Here is a 19091-nt window from a genome sequence, read left to right on the forward strand (position 1 = left end):
TCCTATCTACCTTTGTGTCATCAGCAAATTTTGCAACCGTACATTTGGTCTCTTCATCCAAGTCATTGATATAGATTGTAAGTAGTTGTGGCACTCCACTGTTACATCTTGCCAACCTGAAAATTACCCATTTATGCCTTCTCTCTGTTTCCTGTTAGCTAACCAATCCTTTATCCATGCTAATATGTTACCCCCTACACCATGAGCTCCTATTTTTTTGATGTGGCATCTTGTCAAAAGCCTTCTGGAGATCCAAGTACACGACATCCGCAGGATCCCCTTTATCGACGCTGCTAGTTACTTCCTCAAAGAACTCTAATAAATTAGTCAAACTTGATTTCCCTTCACAAAGCCGTGTTGACTCTGCCTGATTGCATTGAGATTTTCTAAGTGCCCTGCTATAACCTCCTTAATAATAGATTCTAGCATTTTCTCTATGACAGATGTTAAGCTAACTGGCCTAGGGTTTCCTGCTTTCTGCTCCCTCCTTTCTTGAATAGAGGAGTTACATTTGCTATTTTCCAATCTGATGGGACCCTTCCAGAATCTAGGGAATTTTGGAAAATTAATACCAATGCCTCTACTATCTCTGCAGCCACTTCTTTTAAGACCCTAGGATGAAGTCCATCAGGACCTGGGGACTTGTCAGCTTTTACTTCTAATCATTTTCTCGAAACCCTTTCCCTGGTGATTGTAAATGTTTTAAATTCCTCCTTCCCTTTCACCTCTTGATTCAAATTATTTCTGGCATGTTATTTGTATCCTCTACAGTGAAGACGGACTCAAAATATCTGTTCAATTCATCCGCCATTTCCTTATTCTCCATTATTCGTTCCCCACACTCACTCTCTAGAGGACTAATGCTCACTTTACTTACTCATTTCCTTTTTAAATACCTGTAGAAACTCTTACTATCTGTTTTTATATTTCCAGCTCGCTTCCTCTCGTACTCTAATTTCTCCCTCCTTATTATTCTTTTAGTCATTCTTTGTTGTTTTTTATATTCTGTCCAATCTTCTGGCTTGCCACTAATCTTCACGGAATTGAATGCTTTCTCTTTCAATTTGATACTATCTTTAAACTTCCTCAGTTAGCCACGGATGGTACGTCCTTCCCCTAAAGTCTTTCTTTCTCACTGAAATGTATCTTTGCTGACTGTTATGAAATATCTCATTAAATGTCTGCCACTGCATCTCTACTGACATATCCCTTAACCTAAGTTCCCAGTTCACTTTAGCCAGCTCTGTCTTCATGCCCTCATAATTGCCCTTATTTATGTTTAAAACACTAGTCTTAGACTTACTCTTCTCTCCCTCAAACTGAATTCGAAATTCAATCACTGGTACCTAGAGGCTCCTTTACAATGAGGTCATTAATTAATCCTGTCTCATTACACATTACCAGATCTAGAATAGCCTGCTCTCTAGTTGGCTCTAGAACCTGCTGCTCTAAGAAACTGTCCCAAAAGCACTCTATGAACTCATCTTCCAGGCTACCTTTGCCAATCAGATTTTTCCTATCTATATGTAGATTAAAATCACCCATGATTATCGCTGTTCCTTTCTCACAAGCCCACATTATTTCTTCCTGTATACCCTGTCCTACAGTGTAGTTACAGTTGGGGGGCCTATAAACTACTCCCACAAGTGACTTCATGCCTTTACTATTTCTTATTTCTACCCAAACTGATTCTACATCTTGGTCCTTAGAACTAAAGTAATTTCTCTCTATTCTACTTATGTCATCCTTAATTAACAGAGCTACCCCTCCACCTTTTCCTAGCTTCCTGTCCTTCCGAAACGTCAAGTACCCTTGAATATTCAGGTTCCAGCCTTTGTCATCTTGCAGCCATGTCTCTGTAATGGCTATCAGATCATATATATTTATTTCGATTTGAGCTGTCAATTCATCCATTTTGTTACGAATGCTACGCGCATTCAGATTCAAAGCCTTTAAGTGCTGACTTTTTACTATTTTTGCAACCTCCAGTCTTATCTGCTGGCGCACTCTTAAGTTTGCATGCTCTGTCCCTTCCTCATACTCAACAACTCAGAATGCACAGCCCTTTGAGGTAGAGAATTCCAAAGATTCACAACCTCTGAGTGAAGAAATTCCTCCTCATCTCAGTCTTAAATGGCCGACTCCTTATTCTGAGACTATGCCCCCAAGTTCTAGAATCTCCAGTCAGGGGAAACAACCTCTCAGCATCTACCCTGTCAAGCCCCCTCAGAATCTTTTATGTTTCAATGAGATCACCTCTCATTCTTCTAAACTCCAGAGAATATAGGCCCATTTTACTGAATTTGTCATCACCGGACAACCCTTTCATCCCAGGAATCAATCTAGTGAACCTTCGTTGCACCGGCTCTAAGACAAGTATGTCCTTCCTTAGATAAGAAGACCAAAGCTGTGCATAGTACTCCAGGTGTGGTCTCACAAAGCCCTGTACAACTGCAGCAAGACTTCCTTACTCTTGTATTCTGACCCCTTTGCAATAAAGGCCAACATGCTATTTGCCTTCCTAATTGCTTGCTGTACCTGCATGCTAACTTTCTGTGTTTTCCCACTACTTTCCCACCTAGCTTTGTATTGTCAGCAAACTTGGATACATTACACTCGGTCCCTTCATCTAAGTCATTAATATAGATTATAAATAGCTGAGGCCCAAGCACTGATCCTTGCGGCATCCCACTAATTACAGCCTGCCAACCTGAAAATGATCCGTTTATCCCTACTCTCTGTTTTCTGTCCGTTAACCAATCCTCAATCCATGAGCCCTTATCTTGCATAACAACCTTTTATGTGGCACCTTATCGAATGCCTTTTGAAAGTCCAAATATATGACATCCACTGGTTCCCCTTTATATACCCTGATAGTTGCATCCTCAAAAAACTAATAGATTTGTCAAACACGATTTCCCTTTCATAAAACCACAAAGCGTTTGCAGCCATCTTCAGCCAGAAGTGCCGAGTGGATGACTCTTCTCTACCTCCTCCTGAGGTCCCCACCATCACAGATATCAGTCGTTAGCCAATTAGATTCACTCCATGTGACATCAAGAAATGGCTGAGTCCACTGGACACAGGCTGTAGTGCTGAAGACCTATGCTCTGGAACTAGCCACACCAGTAGCTAAGCTGTTCCAGTACAACTACAACACTGGCAACTAAACGACAATGTGGAAAATTGCCCATGTATGTCCTGTCCACAAAAAGCATGACAAATCCAACTCACCCAATTGCCGCCCAATCAGCTGACTCTCAATCATCAGCAGAGTGATGAAAGGTGTCGTCAACAGTGCTATCAAGTGGCACTCACCAATAACCTGCTCACCGATGCTCAGTTTGGATTCTGTAAGGACCACTGGCTCCAGACCTCACTACAACCTTGGTCCAAACATTTACATAAGACTTGAATTCCAGAGGTGAAGTGAGAGTGAATGCCTTTGACGTCAAGGCAACATTCGACCAAGTGTGATACCAAGGAGCCCTAGTGAATCTGAAGTCATTGGAGATCAGGGGGGAAACTCCATTGGCCGGAGTCATTCCTGACACAAAGGAAGATGGTTATGATTATTGGAGGTCAATCATCTCAGTCCCAGGGCGTCGCTGCAGTAGTTCCTCCGGGCAGCATCCTAGGTCCAAATATCTTCAGCTGCTTCATCATTGATCCTCCCTCCATCATAAGGTCAGAAATGGTGCTGTTCACTGATGATTGCACAGTGTCCAGCTCAGTTCGCAATTACTCAGATAATGAAACAGTCCGTGCCCACATGCAGCAAGACCTGGACAACATCAAGGCTTGGGCTGATAAGTGGCGTAACATTCACACCACACAAGTGCCAGGCAATGACCATCTCCAACAAGGGAGAGCCTAACCACCTCCCCTGACTTTCAATAGCATCACCATTACCGAGTCCCCCACCATCAACATCCTGGGGATCACCATTGACTAGAAACCCAACTGGTCCGGCCACATAAATGCCGTGGCTACAAGAGCAGGTCAGAGGCTGGGTATTCTGCAGCAAGTTGCTCACCTCCTGACTCCCCAAAGCCTTTCCACCATCTACAAGGCACAAGTCAGGAGTGTGATGGAATACTCTCCACTTGCCTGGATGGGTGCAGCTACAACAGCACTCAAGGAACTCAACACCATCCAAGTCAAAGCAGTCCACTTTATTGGCACCCCACCGACTAGATTAAGCATTCAAGCATTCACCCCCTCCACCGGCGTACCGTGGCTGCCATCTGTATTTTCTATAGGATGCACTGCAGCAAGTTGCCATGGCTTCGTAGGCAAATCCGTGACTGCCACCAGCAACAGGGAAAAGGGCAGCAAATGCACAGCAATACCATCAACACCCAAGTTTCCCTCCAAGGCACACGCCATCCCGACTTGACATATTTCACCGTTCCTTCATTGGCACTTTGTCAAAATCCTGGAACTGCCCACCTAACAGCTTTGCAGGAGCACTACACAGACTGTGGCAGTTCAAGAAGAAGGCTCATCACCAACTTCTCTAGGGCAACCAGGGATGGGCAATAAATGTCGGACTTGCAAACGATGCCCACATCCCAAAAATAAATATAAAGTGAAGCAACTTGGAACTGGTTGTTGCCCTCATGGTTGTCATATCATCCTTTAAAAGGTTGGAAAATTTCCGTTAACAGATTCCTCTGGAGGGAGATCAATCTGTCATTGTTCATGCGTGTACGATGAGATTGTTCAAGAGGTTTTGCTCAAAGTAGTATTTTTGACGATTTCAGAATAAACTACTGTTCTGGTGGCTTTACCTAGGAGAATAATGTAAAGCTGGTGTAGTGCAGCATAGAATGCACCTGAGCTGGAAGCAGAAATACTATCTGAAATCTCTTCTGTTTGCAAGGAATTGTCCACAGGTTAGAAAAATTCCAACCTTTGTACTGATCCGACAAATTTATAGAGTCATTCATAGTACAGCATTGTAAATCTTTTGGTCTGCTTATAACTACGAGTAAAGGCATGGAGGTCTGTTCTAATTTAAAGTAGGACAATCGCAAAATTGTGAAGTCCAGTAAAAACTGGGCTGCAAATGATTGAAGATTTCTACCCAGTGAACGAGCTGCATTCATAATCTGACATCAAGGGCATGATGTTTACCTGGAGCCGGAAAGAGAGTGCAGGGGGATGGGGCGGGGGGCAGATTTTCAGGTATGAAACCCGGAAGTAAAGTTGCGGGTCGGAATGTGCGATCGCAACCTAATTGAACGATTTAAATTTTACTTCCGGGTTTCCTGCGCGACAGCTAGCCAGATTGACAGGCTGCCTGCCTGTCAGGTGGGAAAGCAACAGTGGAGCAGATGCCAGGAAAATCTGACATTGATTGGGGTGGGGGGGTGTGTTAGACATCAGGGGGGTTGGGGCCGGACATCGGGGTGGGGGCTTGAGGGAAGGGGTCGGACAGTGGAGGCTGGAGACAACGAAAGGGTGGAGACTTCGGAGGAGAGTCGGAGACGTCACTGGGTGGGGGTCGGACATTGGGTGGGTCTTGGACATCAAGGTAGGTTGGCCGATCGTGGGGGTCTAATCACAGCAGGTGAGCTCGTTGGGCCTGGAGGAAACTCCTGCTCCTCCTGGCTCACAAGCAATGCAATAAAGGCACTTACCTGATGAACCGGCCGTCCTCTCCTCCTTTTACCTGGCGGGATTCACGAGCCCCAGGAAAGCCGTCCTGGAGGCGTTAAATTTAAAGCTTAATTACATTCAATTAAAAAACATTACTTAACCTCTATTAACGATGTTAAATGCCCTGCTAAAGGCTAAATACCCGCCCCGCCGGCACTAATTGGTGTCGCCACCACTGGGATTCGGCTCTGCTCGCGCATCCAAATGCACCCACGTTAAACCTGGAAGTGGCGGGTTGGAGCCGGATTGCGGTAGCGATCGCAAAAACGAGTATTTTCACCTCCAACCCACCAGTTCTTGGGGGTTAAAACTCCGCCCCCCCCCCACCCCACACGAATAGAAACTCGAGTGGGTCACTGGTGCCTGAGCAAGTTGTGATCCAGTGGGGTATCTGTGCATGGTGTATGAGTCGGTGGTGAGCTATTGGAGTAACTGCATGTTGCCTCAATCAGTGGTGACCTGTTGAGGTATCTATGCGTGGTGATTTGGCTGTCCTTCCTTCCTTAACATCAGTTCCATTGTGAGTAACAATCTAACTGTTTTTTGAGCATTCTAATTTGAATAATCCTAATTTCTGGAATATCCATATTTGCCCTAATGCTTGTGATAGTCTACGTAGCACTTCATAGGTCTTAAGACAATAATCTAACCAGAGCATAATCATCTCCCTCACAGCTGGACATGAGTCAGGAGTAAAATTAGTTCTGGCAACCTTGCATTCCCAGTGGACATGAATTGCAAACACAAGATTACTAAATTCAATAATAATTGGTACTAATTCATATAACATATTTTTCCCTTGTGTACTGATACCCTGTGATGAGAAAGCAAACATCATATCAGGGCCATGCCCTTCTTGGCATTTTGTAGTTAATATAGTGCTTGAAGCCATGTTGCTCATGTCAAATAATCTATATCACAATGAAAGTCAGCCATATACTGGAAAACACCAATGAAAAGTTTTTCTGTTGCAGCCTGTTTAAAGACACATTATCCTTTACACATATTATCTGAATAAGGGGAAGTAACTCCATGTGATGTATTGTTAGGTACTGAGCTATCTGCTAATTTATTGCAGCAAACAATATTATTGTACCTCTGTCAATCACAATAGTTTGGTGAGACTGTATCAATGTCACATTGTTCAGATATCATCACATTACATCAACTCAGCACTGGATTTAACTGTCACAAACGTAACTCTACCTCTGTCACACAAAAGCAGCGGAATATAATCCTGCATTTCATCAGAATCAATCTAAAATTGCAATGCAGCAATATTGTAAGATCTGACCAGTAATTTTAAAGCCAATTAAAAGAAACCATCAAAAGAAATAAGGCCTAAGTAACTCTTACAATTATAACCCTTTGATCCCCACTTCCCCCACAATGACCACTATTATCACTCAGCAGACCACCCGTTGTTGTATTCTTTTGATCAGACTCTCATTATATAATGCAAATTAAAACAATAGCACAATGTATGTAATTTATTCACCGTAATATGACATTGTGTGTAAAATGTGTTTATTGGAAAGAAGTCACAGGTTATCATAAAGCCTTAGGCTTCTGCTGCTGGGTGGAAGGGGTGGAGGGGGGGGTCATTGACACAATTACTTTTGCCACGGGTTATGCCTCCTCCTTTTCCTTGATCCAAATCCTGGTATTGTCTCTCATGTTCCCCACCCAACTCTTTATGCATACTTGTACCTCTGCTGTTACATCCTGGAGGAAGCAGAGTAAAATGTTAAGACTGCTGTTTATCAGCTGGCTAATACAGACAGCTGTTGGAGGACATTACCAAGAAGCTGGGTATATGAATACATATTCATATTTCCAGGGTTCAGTTGTAGACAGGCAAGTGTATGCTGTTGAAGCTTTGCATGTCCAAATGGTGAAACCATCATTCACCGGGGCATGGTGTGTGTCCATGCTGTGGTCAGGAGTCTGGTCGCAATACACTCAGACATTTCATGGTGAATTGTACTGCTCACCATGAGCTCCTGGTACCGAATGTCCTCGTAGTTAGGATGCAAACCTAAACATATCAGTTGTTTAACGGTCAACTGGTGGCTGTCCCCCTTTGGGATTGAGTTTGTTCCAAAATGATACATCTAGCGTTGGAAATTTGAAACCAAGTCAACACTCTGTTACAGACTCAGTAATCTGATACCTAACTCAGACAGTTGTAAACAATTTTACAACACCAAGTTATAGTCCAGCAATTTTATTTTAAATTCACAAGCTTTCGGAGGCTTCCTCCTTCGTCAGGTAAATGTTCAGGAGCTCCTGAACATTTACCTGACGAAGGAGGAAGCCTCCGAAAGCTTGTGAATTTAAAATAAAATTGCTGGACTATAACTTGGTGTTGTAAAATTGTTTACAATTGTCAACCCCAGTCCATCACCGGCATCTCCACATCATAACTCAGACAGGTTCACAGTACTCCAGGATACTGTTGGAGATGGACCTGTTACTGAGACCTGGGATTCTTCCTGCTCCATTCCAGTTAACCCTACAATCCAGTGCCTGAACAGGTAGGATGGTCCTGGCTGGACATGCAGCGGGAAAGCCACCAGTGATCGTAGGCTGTATAGTTTAAGCAGGTTAAACTCCAACAGTAACCGTGTGTATATTTGAGGGTCCATAAGCCTTGGCTGTTGCTAACTGCAACTGTTTCTTTGCTTGTCTCCCAGTCTCTCATTCACTTTATCACTTTCTCTGTGTCTTTGTGTTTGTCTTCCACTCTTTCTGTTTCCATTTATGTGTATATCTTCACATACTTTCTCTCTCTATATCTGTGCTGTCTACAATTCTTTTTTTCTCACTTGGTCCCTATGAGCAAGTCTCTTGTCTGTTTCTTCTCTTCTGTATGCCTCACACATACTTTCTGACTTTCACTCTTTATGTCTTTCTCTGTCTTTTTATATCTCTTTTCCTCTTCTCTGTCTATGTCTAGCACTCTGTATGCCTCTCACACGTTCTCTCCCTTTCTTTTCTTTCTATGTCTATTTCATTATCTCAGTTCCCTCTCCTTTATCATGGAGACCTGTGGGCTTATCTTCTTATTTGTACAAATACCAAATAATGAATGATTTCAATATTATAAATTGTAATACTAACACTCAGTAGAATAATAGTAATCGATTATAAAATTATATAAACACCCAATAAATCAATATCATAAAATTATTATATATTTAAATATCCAAAAAATTATGATTCTAATATAAATTGTTATATAAATACCCAATAGATGAATGATTCCAATGTTATAAACACAAACTATCCAGGAGAGAGCGGAGCAGAGGTGGGCTCAGGGAGTGGAGCAGAGGTGGGCCCACGTACAGGGTCGGGGAACGGAGGAGATGCGGTGAGTATGAAAGCACCAGAAGTGCTAGCTCTGAGACTAGGAGAGAATGTGCAGGCCAGTGTCCGACTTTTGGGAGGCTGGTGGTCTCAGTGGGTGGGAAGTGGCAAGAGGCTACTAAGAATGAGGCTAAGCTTTTGGCGCCCAATACATAGCCTGACGTTCCGAGGCTGTTGAGGCGGAGGTGAGCATGGGACTTGGGAACACTTGGGGCGGCATGGAGTCTGAGAGCACACTGTTAGCATTTTATTTTCCTCCCCGGAGGTACAGAAGGCTGCCAACCAAAAGAGGGAATAATCAGGCTTCAGTTTGCTCATGGCCTTTCTTGCATGGGTTGCTCAAGTTGGATCTCAGGTAATCAGGCCTAGTTGTGTAATATTGAAGGGTGTTGATGAGGGCCAGTAGGGTGAATCAAGTCATGCTGGGAAAGTTGTTGGAGTGATTGGAAGATGAGTTGGGAAAGTTTACAATTTTTTTTCTGAATCATTTAATGATTTTTTTAATTTTTAGGCATATATGATCGGTTTGAATGAGGAACTGTTACGTTGTCTGTATCTTAGAGATACTGTCAACATAACAGTTCCTCATTTAACTGCTGCAATAATTGGGTCGAATGTTTTTTGTTTAACATGGTCAATATGGATTCAGAAGGGGAAGAATCTGCAGGGAAAACCTCTTTGATTTCTTTGAGGAAGTGACAACGCAAGTGGATTGTGGTAAACCCTACAACATGTTGGACCTAGACTTTCCAAAGACATTTCACAAAGTTCCGTGTGAAAGTTAAGTTAAGCTAAAAGCTGTGGGAATTTAGGGTATATTTTTGGTTAGGATAATAAATTGGCTGAAGGGTAGAAAACAACGGGTTAGTGGAGCTATATTGGAGTGGGGGAAGTACTGAGTGGAGTGCCCCAGGGCTGAGTATTGGAAACACTACAGTTTGTAATTTGCATTATCGACTTGGATCCATAAACCAAATGCAAACTGATCAAATTTGCTGATAATACGAAACCAGGAGGGGAAGTAGTATCAGAGGAGGCAGCTCAGAAATAACTGAATGAGTTGGACAAAATATGTGTGTGCTGAACAATGACAGATGAAATTTAATGCAGGCAAATGTAAAGAATTGCACAAAGATGAATCTTAAGAAAAACTTAGAGGAGTCTTAGTAGACTCGACACTCAATATGTCTAAACAATGCAGAGCAGCAATCAATAAAGCCAATAAAATTTTAAACTATGTAGCCAAAACAGTAGAATTCAAGTCGGAGGACATCATGATCAAACTGTATTGTGCTCTGATTAGGCCGTACCTTGAGCGCTGTATCCAGTTCTAATCACCGGGACACAAGAGAGACATCGAGGCACTGGAAGCAGTGCAGAGAAGAGCCATGAGGCTGAATCCATAGTTTTGGAGGTCTGAATATGAGTAAAGACTAGAGGAACTTAACCTTTTCATACTTGAAAGCAGGTGTTAGAGACTTATATAGGATAGCAAACAGTATGGATCAGGTAAATTCAAAAAATTACTTCAATTTAAATTGTGAGAGTAGGACAAAATGGCACAGGTTCAAACAGATAAAAAAAAATATAGGAGTGATATCACAAAGTTCTTCTTCGCACAAAGAGTAATCAACACATGGAATGGACTTCCAGACAAAGTAGTGGGGGCAAAAACTCTGCAATCATTAAAGAACCAATTGGATGCCACAATGGGGAAACTTTAGGGTCTTTCTGGATGGATGAACTAACATGGGCTGAATGGCCTTTCTTATCGGTTATTATTTTGTGATTGTGGAAGTTGGGAAGAATAGTTTTGTACAATATGGTCGTGGAATAACGAAAGTAGAAAGTAAGCAAATAGAAAGCAAGAAAACACAAATGCTTAATGCTTAACCAGTGAGGAAGAAGGAAACCGACAGTCATAACCTTGACGGCAGACATGGACACAAACAGTTTTATTGTAAAGATATAGGGGGTTAAATTGGTCAACTCCGAATCTGGGTGTGGGCATCGCGGTGCGCGATTAGCCCGCGCCCGGTGGTATCGACGCAGCCAGCACGTTAGATTGGTGCTGCAACTTCATTTACCTGATAGATGCGCAGCATGGAGCCCTGGCTGTGTGCGTCTCTCCATTTTCTCAGTTCTCTCCATTTCTCACCAGCCGGGGGTGGGGGGCGCGCCCAAATCTCGGGTGAGTTGCTTGCACCTCTTAAAGGCAGCCTGCGCCTCTTATTTACAAAAAATAAGATACGGGCCTGCATGGAGTCTGAACGGAGATCAAACATCACACACTGAAAACACAGATGCGGATCCCGTCCCTATGTTTACAAACTGTTGAATTATGTTAAAACATTGAATAAAGGTTGCACACTACTAAATCCCACATCCTCCAATCTGCACACCACACCTCACCAATCTGCCGATCTGAGCTTGTACCAGCTCTGCGAGCGAGCGTGCACCAAAGTTCTCTGATGATGCACTAGAGGCCTTGGTGCAAGAGGTTGACAGCAGGAGGGCAAGAGTCCCTCCAGACTTATGCTCTCAAGGCAGTAGGGGACAAAGTCAATGCTAGGCGCATAACACCACAAACATGGATGCAGTGCATGAAGAAGTTCAACGCTTTGACATGAGTGGTCAAGGTGAGCGAGTCCAACTGACAAGTGGCAAATCTTACCTACTACACGACTAGCTGTATCCACTGCTCCACGCCTACATCTCTCCAACACTCACCTACCAACAATCTCTTTCAATTAGTACTCAACTCTTCTAATCAGATGCTCCCTCTCACTCTCACATATTACCACTGTTGCAAGCTGCACACACAATTCACAGGTCACACACACTGGCAGCTATTCAACCTGACAGGCACATCACCCAAACATCATGCAGGACACTCACCAACACACGTCACACTTTCTTGCAGGAGAAGGTGGCGCATAACAGGAGGCAGCAAGTGGCAGTGGCATTTAGCCCCTCGAGCCTGTTCCATTCAATGAGATCATGGTTGATCTGTGACCAAACTCCATATACCCGCCTTAGCCCCATATCCCTTAATACCTTTGGTTAATAAACGTCTATCAGTCTCAGACTTAAAATTAACAATTGAGCTAGTATCACCTACTGTTTGCGGAAGAGTGTTCCAAACTTCCTTTGTGCGTGGAAGCATTTCCTAATTTTACTCCTGCAAGTCCTAGCTGTAAATGTTAAGCTATGTCCCCTAGTCCGAGTATTCAAGTATAGGCGATCTCCAAAAACAGGTACAAATGCATCAGCAGCCAGAAGCAATAGTCTAGCAACTAACCTGTAAATTCTGCATGGTCCCTTTAAATAGCACTGGTGGGGTGTCCTCCAGGCTGTCAAGGACATGTTTAGCTGGTCGTGGTTAAGACAGCGCGTTGGCTGCAGCGTTAAGTGCCAAAATGGTGTCTATGCCTTTAAATCAGTGTTGCACACTGATCTAACGTATATTCTCCTTACTTTACATGCTGCCAGCGTTCGTTATCTGCGCAAACCCCTTTACCGAGATGGCGTCCGGTGCACGTCACGCTAGAAGCATCCCGGACACCATTTTGGAACTTCAGGAGGCCACGTAGTGCCGAAACAACAGGCACTACACGGCCGAATTTCTAGCTCATACTGTTTTGATGGGGTGGCTAAACTCAATTTGGTGTCATATCTTACATAGAACAGCTGTCAGTGCAAATGCTGACTGCCAATGTATTCAGTGTCTTGATGTGTGATGATGCCTACATCGAACGATTAATAATCCTGATATCATTACTTTCTTCAAGTTTATCAATGAATCATTCAGCATTATATATTGTAGGAAATGACAGGAAACAGGAAATAACCAACATGACCGGTGTTAAGTCTGCATTATTCCGAAAGTAATGTTGGCCAAACTTTACTGTAATTTTTTTAACTTCAACACTAGAACAGGTAAGGAACATTTGTATTTGAACTCGCCATCACTGTACGCTGTGCCCCAAAGGCTGTCTGACCTTATTCTTCATCCTATTCTTTCAACTCACCACTTTGTCCTTTGTAAAGAATTTATAGCACTTTCTAACATGGTGATTTTATTGATGTTAATAAACCTAAGTCAAGCAATCATTAGTTGTGTAGGCCTGTGAAATATTGGTTCCCTTCCTCCTCAGCAAATCACACACTATCCACTCCCATCTCAGAAGACAGGTAGACAGCTGGATCCCATGGCTCTGCCAATGCTGTTTCGTAACTAGCCACTGGAAGTTGCACGTGAACTGGGTGTTTTTCCCTCCCCCCATGACCTAGATATTACCATATGATGGCATGGCTGAGACCAATTACTCAGTCTGTGGAAAATCATTGGTATGATTGGTGGCCGTGCCACTTTAATTCCCAAACTTCACCGATACACAAATAGATTTAGGTCCTGGATGAATGAGCGAGCTGGATGGGTCTTTTCATATTCCTCTTTGTATGTTCTCGTGAAACATTCGCCTAAATCTAATCCATATAAATCTTCAGGCTGTTTTTAGTGGTAAATGAGGCAAACCTTTTATTATCCAGTCTTGTTATTTCTCACTTTCTCAAATAACCCTTCTCCCCATATTCTGGAGTAAAGATATCATGCTGTCTGAGCAGAATTTAGTGGATTTTTATAATTGCAGCCTTATACTTTTCATATTGTAAATTAATTGATAGTTAGCATTATGGAGGGGGAAGTAGCCATTGTCTCAAGATGCAGGACTTATATTGTACATGGTATTAATATTTTATATTTATTTAAATCACAGTCGTTCAGTTTTGTTGAACATTACACAGTGATAACTTGAATGCTTAAGTGCATGTCTAAAATTGCACTGATAATTCTCTTGCTGGTTTCTTTTCATAGAAACAGTTATTTGAAAGTTGTCAGAACACTTGTGGACTAATGCTAGGTCGCAGATTATCTTATGCCATCTTCTGATCACAAGTGAATTTCAATCTTTTGTACCTTTTGGTAACTTTGAATCGCTGCAGCTTCAGTTAAATTTACCTGGTTGTAAAGGTGACAAACGGTCCCCTACTATGGGGATAAGAGCACAGAATATCAAAAATATAGTTTCATCTTGTATGCTCAATACGTAAAGGCTTGATTTTCACTGCAGAAGGCTGTGCTAAGGGAATTTCTTGATTACTGTGTCCTGTGTGACTACAAAATACAAGAGTGTGTGTAAAAAAAAAACAAAAATTGGCATCTCAACACAAATTAGTTTTTGTTTCTTTATATCCTATAAATAAGCATGTTGTTAGCAGCTTTTTCCCTTGAACCACTTTTGAAGCAGACAGTGGAATTCTATTTTTGAATTGCATTATAAGGACACCTCAGTGTTAATGTGTGGAGACAAATCGCTACAATATTGAATGGTAATGTGTTGTCTAGAAAGCTACCTGGGCTTTCGGCCAGCTACCATGTAGGATTTCAAATAAGCTTATTTACAAAAAAGTGATAATGAGACACAGCTTTTAGCTTCTTCGTTACGTTATACCTATTAATGTAGAATTAGTTTGCTTTCTATTCATCTCACAAGAAATGTTGATAAGTGGAATTTGGTTGTAACTTTGCATTTATATTGTGTGAAAGAGATGCAGATTTTATTGTTGTCTGCTAAGGTTTGACTGACTTGTGAGCAAGTGCAGCTTACTAGTGACTGTATCATCATACTATTTACTGTTCATTCTGAAAAGAACAGAATGTGTATCCATTATTAACTGGAGATATGCCATTCAAGATTTGTGTTATGTAGCCTGGAGCACCACTGCACCATGTCAGAGACTGAGAGGTGCAGGTTCAGTTTCACTCCTCTGTCGAACTCCTGATCTCAGCTGCACTGCTGTGGAGAGAGTAGGCATTCCTTCACAAGGGAGGAGTGGAAATTGGAAGCTCTGAGCCCCTTTGGCTTCAGGAAATGCATGACCTGGTAGGACTGGAAAGGGAAGAAAAAAAAGGGAAGATTAGATGATTGTACCTTAAGATATATACATTAAGATTATGATTATTGGAGGGGCTGGGTCACGTGGTGGGTTTGGAACATTGATCTTCCACCTCTGGTAAATAGATTCACATCAGCCCAGACTTAATTGAGCAAAATGTCCTTTGTCAGATGGCCCCAAAGGTTCAAAATGTTTAAAAGAGTAGGTCTCAATTTTCTCCTAACGTGTGTGAGGCCACAACACATAAGTCCCCACACTAATTATCAATCCCATTCAGAGGCTTAGTGAGGGAAATGTAATCTTAGTGAATCTCATTCAGAATGGTTGATGAGGGAAATGGAAACATATTAGTACAGAAGGAAATGCTGCCCTGAAGTCAGAACTGAGGCGCTTTGCTGGTGACGTGTACCTGCCCTTAGGGAAGTATATTGAAAATTTAATAGAACCATAATTTTGTGCGTATTTTATCCAAATGCTACACTATTTTTGTTTCCTTTTGCAAATCTGGAAACTTAAAAGTGGAAGGAAAGTCACAGGGAAAACATTTTGTTGAAGTACTCACCCTTTTTATAGAAGGAAACAATAGTCTCACTATAACTTTCTGTGATAGTTTGAAAAAAAATCAGTTTTCTTGCTGACCTGGGAACCTTTGAGTAATATCTCACTCCCTATGTCATTGTTCTACTGTTTGCAATGGACCAACTCTGGAGCACACTGGGACAACCCCATAATCAATGGTTAATTATTATAAGGTCATCCTAGTGTGCCCTAAAGTAGCAAAGAGTCGGGGTCATAACCTCAAACCGGCCTGACAACTGCTTTGGAGCTGCCCAACTCCAGGAGACCACTCTGGGAAAGCTCCAGCGCAGCTCTCAGGCCTGTTTGATATTACAATCCTTCTCCCACATGCTGTTTGCAATGAAGCCACTTAGAGACACACACAAGGACACTCCTCACAACTTATGTTACCAGACCAGCCTAGCTGAGAGGGAAAGATTTTCTGAAGGAAGGAAGGAACGAACCTCACTTGAAGTGGGCTTCTAACTCCAGATTTGAGCTACGATTTAGTCTCAGTGCAAAGTGAAACAGATTTGCACCAACATTACCATCGTTGTGTAAATGCATCCGTATTGTCCTCAATAAAATTGATGTTTTTTTAAAAAATTGTCAAAGAAATTTATGGCAAGGCCTATTACTTTCATTTGTAAAAGGGGAAGCACCTAAAACCAAAATTACTTCCCATGGAATTTCCCTCTTATATTGAGTAGAGACCAAAGAGGAAGTGGAATCAAAAGGGGATGTATAAGACATATGTATAAGTTTTGTAACAAACCTCCACAGTTTTGGAGAAACTTCCTCCAAAAGAATCTGGGCTGGATTTGAATCATTGTACCACCCATTTGCCCCTGGCTGTCTTTTTGAAATTGCTACCAGTTTTAAGCAATTTTAATCAACAGTACAGTGGCCATTAATATTACAAGTTGAAGACTTAAACACACAATATTTAAACAATGAACAACCACTAGAGCCCTCAGATAATTTCAGACCAATCAAGGATATAGCAAAATAACTATCCTTTGTACATGATGATGTGGAGATGCCGGTGATGGACTGGGGTGGACAAATGTAAGGAATCTTACAACACCAGGTAAAAATCCAACAATTTTGTTTTAAAATCACAAGCTTGTGATTTTAAAATAAAATTGTTGGACTATGACCTGGTATTGTAAGATTCCTTACATTTATCCTTTGTATAAACTGTGAGAGGGAATGTTTTTGTAACAGTATTGGCCTGTGTGACAGTTTATTCAGAGGCACTCTGATCTGCTTAAATATGTTAGCTTTTTCTAATTTTTAAACACAACTAATGAGTTAGTGTAATAGTACATCATTTGTGCTCATTTTTCCAGTTGTGTGTTATACTGGAGCCAATGCAAGAACTGATGTCCAGACATAAAACGTACAATATCAGCCCAAGAGACTGTCTGAAAACCTGCTTATTCCAGAAATGGCAGCGGATGGTGGCACCTCCAGGTAGGCTGACAATGTACCTCGTTTAATTAAATATATATTTGCAGATAACTGGAGAAGAATAGTCACAATGAAGTCAGACAGTGCTCCAATTGTGCATTTTTTTCAGTTCCTCACAGTTAACACAGTATCAAAGATACTGATCGATAAAGCACCACACTCTTTCTAGGGACCCATTATATTTAATGCACCCTTGTGTCTCCATATCACATGTTCAACCGTGCAGGTAAATATGCAGTAGTTGTCATATGAGCTACATTACACACTTGAATTGATAACATAATCTAGAAAATGGCTACAGTAATATTCATGGTTCTACATTAATGCAAATTTTAAGAAGTGCACAACATATGACAGAAAACCATGTTTTGTTTACTGCACTTGGAAAGATCTCTGCCTTCTCTTCTGATGTGTTGTATTTTTTCCCATGGTCAGCAAAGCATCTTCATGTATCATATCCCTCTCTGCATTTTTTTTTAAATGGGAGGGTAAGTGTATTCTCCCATTTTATAGAGAAAGAATAATAGTCTTACCAGACATATCTTCACCCACATGGAGACTCTCAATTAGTGTCTCCTTCCCACGACGCCACTGCAGTGATACCAAATACAGCCGACTGTTAATTCAAAGTTGCTTAATTCGAATTATCTGTTAATTCAAATTGAAGTCATGCAAATAAAATGTACCCTGCACTGGTTTATTAAAATTACTTAATTTGTACTACTGGACAATTCGAATTTTTTTAAAACAAGAAACAACTTTGAATTAACGGGTATGAGGAGAATTCCCATACATCTTGGGGAGTCTCCATTCCGAACAACAGGGGATGGTGACTCACTGCCTGATCCCAGGAAACATGGTGGTCTGAAATTGCGCATCCCCTGTTGTTTGCAATATTCTGCTCCAGGATAGTCCCAAGATATATGTCACATGTTCAAAGAAATATGTGGTAAGAGTTAAATTTTGCAATATAAAAAGGGAGAATATTTTGAATCAAGCATTCCTCTGCATTTTGCTTCCCTTAAATTACTTAATTCCCATGATTTTTTTAAATCTTCTGCAGAAGTTGGCATGCCAATCAGGGCTGTCATCAGTTACTTCAGTTTCCTTCTAAACTGTGCTCAAGAGGCAAGCAGAATGCCCTGACTAACAGCCAGTGTAACATGTAAATCTGCTGTTGTGAATAAGGCAAGGTTATTTAATCAGCACAACAGTATAAAGAACCTTCATTCAAAAAAGGCAATAAATAAGGTGAAATCAAGAGGCTTGAAGTATCTATTCACTTGCAGTGAGTTCCACTATTTCAGAAAGGAGGGAGAAAGAAAACAGAGAACTGCAGACCTGTTAGCCTGACATCAGTAGTAGGGAAAATGCTAGAATCTATTATAAATGATATCATAACAGGACACTTAGAAAATAATAATAGGATTTGGCAGAGTCAACATGGATTTATGAAAGGGAAATCATGTTTGACAAACCTATTGGAGTTCTTTGAGGATGTAACTCGTAGAATAGATAAGGGGGAACCAGTGGATGTGGTGTATTTGGATTTTCAGAAGGTTTTCGATGAGGTCCCACACAGGAGGCTGGTGAACAAAGTTAGAGCACATGGAATTGGGGGTAATATACTGGCATGGATTGAGAATTGGTTAACAGACAGAAAACAGAGAGTAGGAATAAACGGGTCTTTTTTAGGTTGGCGGACTGTGACTAGTGGGATACCGCAGGGATCGATGTTTGGGCCCTAGCTACTCACAATCTATATCAATGATGTGGATGAGGGGACCAAATGTAATATTTCCACGTTTGCTGATGACACAAAACGAGGTGGGAATATGAGTTGTGAGGAGGATGTAAAGAGGCTTCAAGGGTATATAGACAGGCTAAGTGAGTGGGCAAGAACATGGCAGATGGAATATAATGTGGAAAAATGTGAAGTTATCCACTTTGGTAGGAAAAACAGAAATGCAGAGTATTTTTTAAATGGTGAGAGATTGGAAAATGTTGATGTTCAAAGGGACTTGAGTGTCCTTATACATGAGTCACTGAAAGCTAACATGCAGGTGCAG

At 41.6% G+C, this 19091-nt stretch overlaps 1 protein-coding gene across 5 annotated transcripts in view; it reads left to right on the top strand.

Annotated features, from left to right (window-relative positions):
- ldb2a (LIM domain binding 2a) overlaps positions 1-19091 on the top strand; it is a 458572-nt gene that overhangs the window by 395208 nt on the left and 44273 nt on the right. For 4 of the 5 annotated variants that reach the window (XM_067989459.1, XM_067989451.1, XM_067989468.1 and 1 more), the window contains one exon: positions 16902-17025. In XM_067989459.1, the coding sequence (XP_067845560.1) occupies positions 16902-17025 (124 nt within the window). Of the gene's footprint in view, positions 1-8920; positions 9038-16901; positions 17026-19091 lie in introns of all 5 variants that reach the window. The other variant, XM_067989447.1, reaches the window with a different exon arrangement.

Source organism: Heptranchias perlo, chromosome 1 (assembly GCF_035084215.1).
Source record: "Heptranchias perlo isolate sHepPer1 chromosome 1, sHepPer1.hap1, whole genome shotgun sequence".
In the NCBI taxonomy this organism is placed as follows: Eukaryota; Metazoa; Chordata; class Chondrichthyes; order Hexanchiformes; family Hexanchidae; genus Heptranchias; species Heptranchias perlo.